The following is a 12,885-nucleotide window of genomic DNA, read 5'->3' on the forward strand; positions in this document are numbered from 1 at the left end:
TCCGTTTTTATAATGGCCACTGCGATGAAATGCGCAAATTTACGACAGGTGATCCGTCTTAATATTTCATACCGTTCGTTGCTGCGGGGCGGTATTGCTAGAATTATAGTCGTATTGCATTTTTTTACCGCGATAATTCGCCGTTACATCGCAAGGGGATATACACTCAAATTGCATTTTTTGTAGCATAATAAAACCAGAGTTACTGCCACGTCCAAGGCTCTAACGTTGGTGGGATTAAATTGAAATGGTATTTCTTTTTTAATACCCATTGCGAAAGTCAGTTTACAACTTGTACGTCCTGCACCTTTTTTTCTTTCGTTCTCTCTTACATCCTTCCGTTCTTTCACTTTTTCACCATCGTGTGAAACAAAAAAAAAAAAAAACACCGATTTCGAGTTTCGTTTACGGTGCTTGATTCGCATTGCGCGCGTGCACGGTCGTAGGAATACCGGTAGCGTACCGCGTGATGTCAGGTCAACCATATTGTCACGTTGGCATCGGATATCACGTGTCGTAAACAAGAATGACCTCGAAAAGGGTTGACGAAAACAAAGCGTAAATTGATACGCTATGCCATGCCCGAGGGGCCGAATATTGCGTACCGGGGCTTCGATCGCGTTTCACACCTGCCAAGAGTCGACAGGTGGTGATCGAAGATATGCCGCCTGCAGGGTGCACCTTTGTCGTCTTTCGGGTAATTGCAGTCGGTTAAAAAGTGACTACATCTCCGTTCGACCGACAATTGCGCAATGGCAGCCCCTCGACGTTTCCTCGCTGAGCCAACTATCCGGGCGTTATCGATCTACGAGACATGCGAAAACCAGATTTCCACGACCCTCGACTCATTGGCGTTGAACGGGGGAAACAAACTGAATCTTACCACTTGCCGCCGCCCTTGATCCTGGTATCGAGTCGCAGGTAAAGGTTTCCTCGTCGATTACTCGACTCGATGATAGCGACTATCCGTATCCTAAGTAGTGGAAAATAGTAAGACTATACGCAATATGCGAATGGGTGAGAATCTTTTTGAGCGTGGAAAATTTCTCTGGTAATGTTTTAGCATAAGGTTGAAAATGCACCGCGACGACACACTCCGTTGTGAAACATTCAACCTGCAGTCCGAACAACCAGAGGCTCACAGTCGATTCTCAAAATTGCAAACAGTGCACATTCTGTCAGTTGTAAGTATGCCGCGACAAGCTGGTGTTTAATTGCGATATTGCGTCGCAGTCTGATGTGTTCATTACCGGGTGAAGTTGTGCAGTTACAGATTTTTAACAAGATTTCGATCAGTCGAGTAATTTCATTTAGCTAAGTTTCAGGTGAGTACGTTATAGCTCGTTAGAAAACTCGGCTGCCTGGTACGAGTGCGTGCAAGGATCATAAAATCAGTATCGAGTAACAACAAATACCGCGGCGGTAATTAATCTCGATTTCATTCTTCGTATCGACTTGGTCAAACTGTATAACGCAAAGTCTCGTAGTGTAGTACAAATACGTCGTAACGTTGGCCGCATTAAAACTCTGATAATCCTTCCACCATCAGCAATTGGAGATCGTTAATCCGGCGCAATAGGCTGAGCGTGATTCCATTTTCTGCATCGAAGCAACTCGAGCATAGTGAAAAATAAGACGTAGATAGTCGAGGGCTTGAGAAAATATCATCTTGAATGCTACAAACTTTGTTTCAATGAGGTAATTGCTAATTTTAAGAATTACCAATACACGCTTAATAATATAAAGTCCAAACAGGCGTTTCCTCGTATTCTATCGATGTCGTATATTTTTCAATTTTTCTGTCCAATTATCACTTTGCAAAGTTGCAATTTAACGATTGATTAACTTTCGAAAATTCCATCGAGTATCAAGTGATTAGAGGCAGCCTAATTATATTAACGGAAGACGTACAATTATTACTGGATAGTTCAAACGGAAAAGTGAATACAATCATTCCGGGAGAATTCATCTGTTTTCAAGATCGGCCGTATCTAAATTCGTCTGAAAAATGCAATTAATCTAACCGAAAAGTGACACGCAATACGGAGCAGAATAACATTGGGGTCAACTGACAAAAAGACCTTACTATGCAGATGTTGGAGGTGGTAAACGTGGTACAAATTATAGCATTCTCGTGTGAAAAGTTAACAGATTCCCCGACGGACTGGCTTTCTGACTAAGCTAGTAGCGTAACTAGGAGGTTGAAAATTATCACGTACTGTGTAATTTGAATTTAAATTTCCAGGGGTCACGACTTAGACTTGAACTTCATCGTGAAAAATGACAAGAGTCAAGAGTTCGACCTGGAAGAGGTGATAAACAAGGATGTCAGCACGAACGATAAGTTTTATCACAGACTTGTGATTCCCAACCTGTTATACTTCGGCGCCCTCCACGTAGGCGCGGTAATTGGTATTTACCACTTGCTGGTGAACGCCAAGGTACTCACAATAATATGGGGTGAGTTGAAATTGCCTTATTCGTCGGAATACAGATATAAGAATCAGGGTGTAGGGCAGCCTAACTCCAAAAATTTCAACAATTACTTCGCAAAACTTCTCCACTCCTTTATTTCCTAGCGTTTTTCATGGCGTTCTGTACCGGCGAAGCCGTTACGTTGGGGGCCCATCGATACTATTCGCACAAGAGTTTCAAGGCGACAACGGCTCTCAGGCTGGCAATGATCATTTTTCAAACGGCGGCTGGACAGGTTAGTGACATTCAATTATTCGGCGCTAATCGCAGAAAAATCGGATTTCGGCAAACTCGTGCGCTCATTATACTCGAGTTAATAACAACGGGTATCATGGGTATAACGTGATAACAGTCGTTGTGGATTCAAGATCAAAGCGCTTTTACCCCCGTAATGTTTCCAACCCCCTTTTCGGTTTCCCCCTAACTACCTTTTAATAGCTGTGCGACAATCAGGCAATATTAGGTATACTTCTCGCATTACAGAACAGCATGTATACTTGGGCAAGAGATCACAGACTGCATCACAAGTACAGCGACACCGACGCCGATCCTCACAATGCTACCAGAGGATTTTTCTTTTCCCATGTCGGTTGGTTGATATCCAAGAAACATCCTCTCGTCAAAGAGAAGAGCAAGTGCATCGACGTCTCGGATCTGCTCGATGACAAAATCCTCATGTTTCAACACAAGTGAGTATCCGACATCGAACACGGCGCGAATTTGATTTTAATATAAAATCGGCACGATTTTTCGAATCAGAAACGTAAAAATACTAACTAGGACATCATCGACGGTTTTTATTTTCTCATTATATCGCGATGTAACCGTGGCTGTTCTTCGTCAACCAATATATCATATATATGCGGCTGTACGAGAAACAGATGGAAAGCAACTGATAAAAATTTACTTTCAGATATTTCGTACCGGTTTATCTACTCGTGGGATTTCTTTGTCCGACTTGTTTGCCAGTTTTCTGTTGGGATGAAAATTGGTGGACTTCCTTTTACGTCGTATACTGTCTTCGCTACGTCGGCATTCTCCATGCAACTTGGAGCGTAAATTCTATCGCTCACATGTTCGGCACAAAGCCCTACGACAAGTAAGTTCACGATCACCGATTCATTTCTAAATTTGCAGATGTAAAACACTTGCGGAATGATTTTCGAGATTCAAACCCTCATGGTTACCGCACTCTCCGTTTATACTTGGACGAATATGGATGAAATTCACAATTACCTGACAATTTCAGAAGAATTGTCTCCGTCGATTCCAACGTCGTTTCGTTTCTCACCGGCGGAGATGGATGGCACAATTACCATCACAGTTTTCCCTGGGATTGGAGAGCTGGGGAATTCAGTGTAAGGGGTGGTTTCAACACCAAGTTCCTGCAGAGGCTGGCGGATTACGGCTTCGCGTACGATTTAAAAACGGCCTCGGACTCGGTCGTCGAAGGGCATACCAAGAAGCACGGGGACGGAACGCGTCCGGTTGTAGACGTCGGGCTAAACGAACATGAAGATAAAAAGCCGAGAAACGGCGTTGTCCGCAACGCTCCGAAGGAAAAGAGCCTCGTAGCCGACTAAGGCTGCGTGTTTTGTCAGTCTTTCAACGTACAAGAGTCCTCGATCATTGAAGTATAAGCGCATTGATTGTCACGAAGGATAATCAGGATAAGCGAAGCACTTCGCATTTCACGTTTACGAATTCGGAACTTGTACTTGCAAAATTCCCCTTCCCTCGAAATTTAACATGCTCTAGAATAACTTTGAAAGAATTGTTTATTGAAATAAAATAATGCCATCATAATGCCACGTTACGCTATAAAAGTATTTTCACAACTTTTGTACATATATATGTGTATACGAATGAAACATGAAATTAAAAGAAATCGCCGATTTCCTCCCGTTTCCTCCAAATATCACCGAATGGCGTGTTTTTTGAAATTCTTAGTCCTAACCGGCGACGTCGGCGTCGCCCTCCTAAGCGTCGCCGTCACACGCAAGCGATAAGCGTTTGCATGCGTGCCCATGACATCACCCAACCTATGCCGGTTGCTTTTTAGCCCGCGGCCCCCGCGCGCGCAACGAAAATGTGCTAAATTTAGCTACGCACAGAAAGAGAGTTAAAGAAAGGCCGCCGGAGCAGCTCGCACTCGTATATACGCGCGAATTCTGAGAAGGCGTCCAACAATATCGTATAAACGTTGGCCGGATGCGGTTCGTTTTAATCTTATTTCTTCTCCATCCCTTTTTCACCTTCTTCGTCTTCTCTCGTTCTCTCTTCTTTCTTTTTCTTTTCCCTTTTCAAACCTATTTTCATTTCATGTCTTATAACGCTTCCACGCCTACGCACCAGAGAGAGAAGGAGAGAACGAGAGAGAAGAGAGACGAGAAAAAAAAAGTGCAGCCGGCATTCCGCTGCAATCTTCGTACTCAGAGGGTGCAGGCTATAATGCATGCTCGCGAATTATTAGGTACACCAGGCTCGCCTTTGCAGCTGCTGAGAGACCCTCGACGCGAAATATCTTGCGATTTGAAAAAGAGAGAACATTTTTTTTCACGTCCCCTGCGTTTTGTCGGCCTGAAAGAACATAAATTTACATACCTACATATATATATATATATATATATATATACACACATGTTTGTACGTGCATATGTAATACGTATGTGGTAACATTGACAAATATTCTAATTTATTCCTATACTATAACCAAACCTGTATAATAAAGGTATTATATATGTACACGTAATAAACATCCCGGTATGGCCGAAAGGAATGCTGTTAGTCCGTCGTTAGTTCGAATAGATTTAGGGAGGAAATTTTTGCCATTTCGACGATTTTTATTCTTTTTACTCTTGTATTGAATTTTAATTGATGTTAGGACGAAGATAAAGAAAAAAAAAAGGAAAGAAAATTGGTCGTAAATTTGGTAGAAATATCTCAACGATATAATTATATATATATACATATATATAGTTATAAGCGACCGGCGTAGTTTAAACAAACCAAAGACCGTGTGCGTAGGTATATCTCATGCCTTCGTGTTCCGCGTATTACCCAAAGATTCCCACAATCAATGAAACCTGGTAGATTTGTTTGCTCAGTTACGGACGGGCATGAGAGGACGGAGAGAAGAAACTAAAATTCAATTAGCGTTCTTCCTGAACACCGTCACGTGACGTGCTCGGCAAATTACAGTCTGGATCAACGGTGGTAAATAGTAATTGCATCAATGAGGTAATTAGCTGAATTGGCCACATGTACCGTCCATTAATCGCGGATGCATGAATCTCGAACCCGAATCCCTGCATACATATTTAATCGTTCCGGTTACACGCCGATAAGCGGTTGCGTCAAGTAGTTACCTGCCTAATTATTCGCTGAATCAAATCAAGTCAATTCCGTAATGGGTACACCCGCCTACAGTTGTTGCAAAATTCGGTAGGTAAAACAGTTTCCTCTGTTACATTGCACGCGCCGCATGTAAACTTGTAATGTCGAGGCACAAGGTGCGATGCTCATTTTGGCCATTTACATAACCGCGGGATGTGACTTAACTATATAATTTGATTTACGCTGTATCATTCGCATTGCAGCTTATATACGACTTTATACGGTCCATCCTAAATCTAACGGATCCAACTGTCGGCGAATACGGGACGGAGTAAGTAACGTGTGTCAGCTCTATTAACACGTATAGATATACGACTGTGTATGTATAACAGTACGTAGGTATAGTTGATACGGGGGCAGGGAGGAAAAGAGCGGGATGAGGGGAGGAGGGCTTCTGGATACGGTCGACTCGGTCAAAGTTACCTCGCACGTGCCGAAATCTTGCAAATATGTATATACATATATATTTGTTCCGCAAAGCCGACTTGGGGGCCAAGGCAGCGATCGCGGAGCGGTTCTTTCGCAGAACGCAATAGAGCCACTAATTGTGCTTTCGCTTGCAATCACTGTACGTATGTACGTATTTATGCCTGCTGTAACGTGGGTTTGTTATAACGCGATAGGCATATTATATTCTCGTCTTCGAGACGAACGGCGAATAAGCACGAATATGCCGGTAATGAGATTGGCAACGAGAACGATTGTATAAAAGGAGAATTTAAATTAAATTCAAATTTTTCGGAATAATTACAGACGTTTTTGGGTGAATGCAGGCAAGCCTGGAGTTGATCGGCTCGTTTTTGGCTTTCTTAAAACCGAGACGAATGAAACGTCTAGAAGATCCATTATATTATATTATTGTTGCAGGTAGGCATACCTACAGACATTAACGTAAACTTCTACCTGCCTATTGTCAGGGCCGTGGTACAGAAAAGTTCCAACGAAAAGAAAAAAAGGATGTGTATTCACGGAGCTCGGAAAGTGAGAGTGTATATTTATACTATATTGAAATGCAAATTTTACCACGTGCGTGACTTTGCAGAAACGTAAATCGAGCTATGGGAATGATCTGCGTTTCTTTCATTCTCGCATTTTTCGTTTATTTTTTACTTATCTCACTCTTTCCTTCTCCTTCTTATTTTGCCAATCTGCAGAAAGAAACGAAACAACGCCGCGGCGCGAAAATCAGGGTCAAGAAAAACTTGGAACTCATGTTTCGCCCATCTATCAGCCCGCTCCTTATCGTTGCTCCGTGTATTTCTTTTTTTCTTTCCTTTTATTTCGTCCATTCGACTTCGCGAACTTGACCGTTACCTGGTCAAAGTCTTATCGCGACTCATCGAAATTTATATATGTACATATATAGATATATACATATATACGTGTAGTATAAATCTATTTATAAAAGTTAACGAAGGGATTTTTCAAGGCCGAATCACTTGCCGACGACAAAATTATCGTACGTAGGTACGCGACGTCCCGACCAATGATATTTTAAAGACAATTATACAAAACAGAGTGACGATTTTTTCCTGCTGTCAACGACGGGTGCAAGACTTGCGTGCACATCGGAATGTCGGATTGCGCGAAGGTGAGAAGGTGAGAAGGAGGACCGACTCGAACCGAGCATCGACCGTTATCATTTCTGTCAAGAGCTGAGTTTTCCATTAATCGAACACGAATAGAACGCGCGAACGCGAACAACATTGTCGGTTGCTTCGGGCCGTTTGTTAACGTCCGCGGTATGTTGACAACTACAAGCGGTGTAGACATGCCAACATCCCCCGCAGCGTGTCGTCTCACTAAGTAAGCTAGATAATATCTGCAGTCGTGAAAAGCATCCCATATCGTAGATGCAAACCTGCAGGACGAACGGTGTATAATTTAGCGTATTCTGTTCGAACGAGAACGTAACCGGATACGGTCATCATGTGTTTATACGAAATTTCATGAAACGTTTCAAAGAGTTTAAGGTTTCGTTCGGAGTGCATTGAACAAGTAACGGTACGTGACGTGCGGGTTTCAACCGATGAAAAGCTTCAACGGCCGGCAAGTAATCTTTAAATGCATTTGAGGGGAAAAAAGAAAAATTTAAAAAAAAAACAATATATGAAGATGAAGAAGAAAAGTAAACGGCTCCGGTTCTTTTGTAGCGTCTTCTTCTATCCGTGTATGCGCACAGACACGCGTGTTTACAGCAAGCACTACGCGCGCACACACACACGCGTTCTGCGAGTGCGAGAGAGATCATTGGCGGTGGACGGCAGATGCTCAGAACTGGCATCGAGGGATTCTTCCTCCTGTTCCTTTACTATACTACACTATACTACTACTACTATTACTACTACTACCACTACTATAACCACCACCGCCAGCACCACTTACTTCGTCGGCAGAAAGAGGATTCTCCAAAAGAGTACAGGGGAGGGGAAAGAAGGCCCGGGACCACCTGGCTCTCCGTCCCCTCGCGACAAAGAACTCCTCAAATTCAGGAAAGCATAAATTGTGAGTAAAAGTTTGCGTAAAAGGTGCGGGTCGAACGAGATAGGCGAGTATTTATTTATGCGTACGTATACTCGGTCTGAACCGAGTCAATTTGTCAGATAATTTCAGGTATATTATAACATGATGTAAGAAGGAACAGAGCTACAGTCATGAATTCTACTCCGTGAAAATTGATCGCCGACGATGAATAATCGTCTTTGTGGCGAATTCGGATTACATGGTAAATAAACTTGGATCGAACGAATTCGCTGGTATTCACTTACAATTACCTCAATCAACCGAATCTCTCGAGAATTCCATTCTCACGATTGATTTTTAGCATAACAGATCAAGTATCACAAGCATGTAGATAGGTAGGATTCTCCAACGCTGGGAAAAGGTTACATTTTCAAACAATCAAACGCCGTAAAACTTTACAATCCGCTTTGAAACCGTGTTGTTCACGGAAAGATCGTTTCATCGAAAAGCATGGAATTCATTTCTCCTTTTGCGGTTCTAACGAGTCAAAAAAAAAAAAAAACCGATCGCTGTCAACAGGTTGTCATCCTCCCAGGCATTTGCCGCACGGAAACTCGGGAACGGTACCGCGGACGTACGTGACAGTGTGAATCTGGAATAACCCAAAGATCCGACACTCAAAGTCTTTCAGGAAAAACCCGACAACGTTGGAGGTTGAGGCTCGACTGACTTGATCCGGTCGATTGAAAAGAGGAATGAATGCTCGAATGGCGATCAGAGAAGATTGGCGCGTTACACGTAGAAGAAAGCGTCCCAGTTAGTGAGATGAAAAGGAAAGAAGGCGCGTGCGAAGTGAATTACAGCCTCGATGTTATTTACGCGTTAATTCAGGGATCGTAGAGTTCCCGCAGGAGCAGCAGCGGCAACACGATCAGCGACGTCGGCGTCGGTTTATCTCCGACCGATCGTCGGGCTGCATAAATTCTCATATCCAAAGGAATGAATGCAATGCTGAAATATACAGAGCCACGTGGATATAGGATAGCCGTTCGACTGCATGCGGTATCGTGGATGCAGCGTCAGCAGCAGCGCCACTCGTGCGTATTCCCTTCAAGACTTCAAGAACACAGCTGACGTGAGAGGCCCCGAGTGAAAATGACTTTGGTCTTACGGCTCGGCTGGCTGGCTGGCTGGCTGGCTGGCTGGTTCGTCTCGACGACGGCCCGTGTAGCATTCCACAACTGGTTACTTACTACTACTACGAGCTGCGGATGAGGAGGGGCGGAGGAAAGGAGGAAAGAAGGAAAGGATTGACTCGCCGTCAGCCCAGCAGACTGGGTCCGTTCTTCGTCGCTCTCTCGACGAGTTTCGGTCCCACCTCAAACTCCGAGGAGTAGGAAAAGAAGGAGAAGGAGAAGGAGGAGGAAAGGAGGCGAAGGAGGGGGTGTCGCAGTCTTCTTGTTGCACTGGCATTCCAGAGGGTCTCCGTTGCGGCCTTTCAGAGGCAGGCAGAGGCGGCTGTTCCGCTGACGGAGGGCCTGCGGGCCGGTTCGTTCGCCGTTGCTTTTACCCGACTGCATGTGGCGGTGAAGCAAGCACGGCAGGCAGTATCGTTGCGTCCATGCGGACGGTCGGGAATAACTCTAAGTTGCGGGTTTTTTTTTTTTTTTTTTAGCGCGTTTCATTTTCGTTACTTGTATAACCCGGCGTTAGACGTCCCGACAGGAAAGGTCCTTGAAGATGAGTATTATAAGAAGCCTGCACGCAGCGAAGAGCCGCAGTTTTAGACGTTAACAATATATAATCCGGCATTTGTGGAACAATTGGCCACCGCCGATGTCTATCCTTTAAATTCAAGCGTTGCGAAAAATTTTCGCCTCTTGTATTGCACGTTCCAGCCTACGGTTGTAAGGTTATATAAGAGATGTCATCGTCGACGTGAGATGAATTCAAAGAAATATTTCTACCGACAGTAGATCTCTGTTGAAACGCTGCGAGACTGGTTAAATGTGAAAAAGTCAAAGTTTGAAAGAGTTTTTCAGCAAGCTTGACATTATATTTGACTGAAAAGTTGTGTTTCTCTTAGATTCCCGGCGGCGTCGCCGTCGCCGCCCTTATCTTGCAAACACCTGAAAAACACCGCGTTGCGTACCTGCCGGGAGCAGCAGCAGACGTCTCGTTAGTAATTAGAATGAATGAAATCTGTTCGTATACGAGAAGGTGGTTGGTGTACCTGACTATGCGCATACCTGCCGACTGTAGTCGGGAGTAACTCTTTACGAGGGGCTATTTATAAAACACGGGGCGCATCGTGATGATAATTAATAGTAACAACACAATTGCACCAGCACACCAACAACAGCAGCAGCAGCAACAACAACAACAACAAGAACATTTATTCATAAGTACAAGGTAGTTTGCGGGTCCCGCCATCCCCATAGCGTTCCATCCCTCATGCGATAATTACAGCAATTACGAGGAGGAGGAGGAGGAATTCATTTTCAGTACGCCGCACATAACCAACCATACAATGAAAGCACGTAAAATTAGCATTTTTAGAAGTTATAGCAGATTCCCCACGGTCTCTACTCCGGCATTCTCTTATACACCCTGCGTATCTATCTATCTCTCCTTCCATCAGCGACGAAGAGGGGAAGAATTGCATTTTTTCAGGATAAACGCCCGTCCTGCAGCGATATACTCGATCGCCGTCGGATCGATAATTTCGTTTTCATGTATTACCCGGTGTTTTCGACGGTGAATTACCAAAGAATCACGAAATATACTTTTCTTATAGTTGACTACCACGTGATACGTCGCATCGTGAGTTGGAACGTTGTTCACATGCATCGAAATTACATGGGTTGATGTAACGTGTATGGTGGCTGTGGTGCGGGTAGATATTTCACTTTTTCCCCGCATAACCGGAGTATACGTAATAAATACAGGCTTTACGGTACTCAGGCTGGGTAATTTTAGGGTAAATAGGGAAAATAGGAGGGTGTTATACTTCGAATATTTTCTCACATTACTGACCAAATAGAGCAAAATTAGATACGCATACTGCGATAATAAAATGTCGAAGGAAAAAGATATTGCACTTGTACGGTTGTACGGATTATTGTAATAAGTTATCGTTCGGATTTCCCTTCTTCTCAAAATATTCTCGACACGTAACAGCGGGGTTTAAATAAATATTTAAAAGCTACATGCGAAGATAACTGCGACATGGCAAAGCTGATATATTATATCATATGCGTGTAAAATGATTATGTATTTGCGATGTTATTGTTTATACGCGATAGTAGAATTTTACGGAAGTTATACACGCCGCAGAATGAAATCTGATCGTAATACAGCTTGACTATAAGTGGAATAATAAAAAATTATGTTGTTGTTGTATGTTTTTATTTATTTTTTTTCCTCACCCTCAATCCGCGCATGTCAGAAGCCTCGCTTGACTGGGCATGAAATAACACATATGTGGTGAACGTGAGTAAGAATTGACATTTGGCACGGTGTGTATACATATATATATTCGGAGCGGTCAGGTAGGTAATAAGATCCTAAAAAATGCTGATCCCCTGGCCTTGGCCAAACAAAGAGCTCGTTTTTTGCCAACTTCTTCCAGGAAAGAAACGACCGATTTGGGATACGGGATTAGTTTTTATTTTTCTTTTCCCCCGCTCCTCCCTCTCCCATTCTTTTGTCTCTATTCTGTAAATTTCTCTATTTCACGTCCGTAACATCGTGGTATATTTTACGCAAAATCGGCGTTCCTTTGACGCCAACAGCTTACGCCGGCGATCATGCAAAACGGTCCGAATTACATTTCTTAGCTCGCGAAACTTTGTTCGGCGCGCGGAGCAAAATAGCGGAGAGTCGGAGGGAGGCGCGAGGGAGTTGAGTAAAAAGTAAAAAGTAGAAAATAAAAAAATGAATATGAAAATAAGGACCCGGCTCGGCGTAATACCCGTAACCCGTGAAAAAAAAAAAATACCTATTCGGAAGACTGGCGTTTTGAATTTTGCGCACGACTTTGAACCGCGTGCTTTGTCAAATAGCCGTGTCAAGAGATGGACAGTTGTTAAAGAAGCGGGTTTTATTGACGTTGTTTTTTTCACTCTTTGATGCCAACTTCAAAACCGTCGTAATTATCCGACTGGCGCCACTGATTTACCTACTCCTTTGTGCGAAGGTTTCTCTTCGGTTGGTCTTTCCGCATCTGTTGCGGCATGTTGCGCGGGTCAGGCGTCGCGGCGCCAGACGTCTAACCGCCCGCTTATAAAGCGACCTCGTCTCGTCGCGTCGCTTTGGCCAAAAATACACTCTGCATGATCTACGAAAAGGCTGCACCACGAGTACGTGGCCGTTGCATTATCCTGTATACAGCCAGGCTGTGTATTCGCTTAACGATTCAATATCAAATACCGCAATGTTGCCGCAAATAATTCATTTCTCGATTAATTGCAAATTTTATTCAACGCTCGAGCAAACTCGTCAATCGATTGTTGTACTGGAATAATTACGAAAACTTGGGTAGCTTGAAAC

General features: G+C 43.6%; 2 protein-coding genes across 7 annotated transcripts in view; one reads left to right on the forward strand and one right to left on the reverse strand.

Moving 5' to 3' along the window:
• Positions 1-12,885, reverse strand: part of LOC124177952 (helix-loop-helix protein 11) — a 175,380-nt gene that overhangs the window by 5,276 nt on the left and 157,219 nt on the right. The window lies entirely within an intron of this gene.
• On the forward strand, positions 1,240-4,390 carry LOC124177956 (delta(9)-fatty-acid desaturase fat-6-like). 3 transcript variants are annotated; one of them, XM_046560947.1, is made up of 7 exons: positions 1,240-1,466; positions 1,550-1,698; positions 2,246-2,460; positions 2,580-2,710; positions 2,959-3,164; positions 3,389-3,574; positions 3,725-4,390. In XM_046560947.1, exons 2-7 carry the CDS (start codon positions 1,694-1,696, stop codon positions 4,056-4,058), a joined length of 1,077 nt encoding a protein of 358 aa, XP_046416903.1. In that variant the 5' UTR covers positions 1,240-1,466; positions 1,550-1,693; the 3' UTR covers positions 4,059-4,390. The 3 variants fall into 3 exon arrangements, with proteins under 3 accessions (XP_046416903.1, XP_046416902.1, XP_046416904.1); XM_046560946.1 differs by having other exon boundaries at positions 1,240-1,422; XM_046560948.1 differs by having other exon boundaries at positions 1,240-1,325.

Source organism: Neodiprion fabricii, chromosome 3, assembly GCF_021155785.1.
Source record: "Neodiprion fabricii isolate iyNeoFabr1 chromosome 3, iyNeoFabr1.1, whole genome shotgun sequence".
Taxonomy (NCBI): domain Eukaryota; kingdom Metazoa; phylum Arthropoda; class Insecta; order Hymenoptera; family Diprionidae; genus Neodiprion; species Neodiprion fabricii.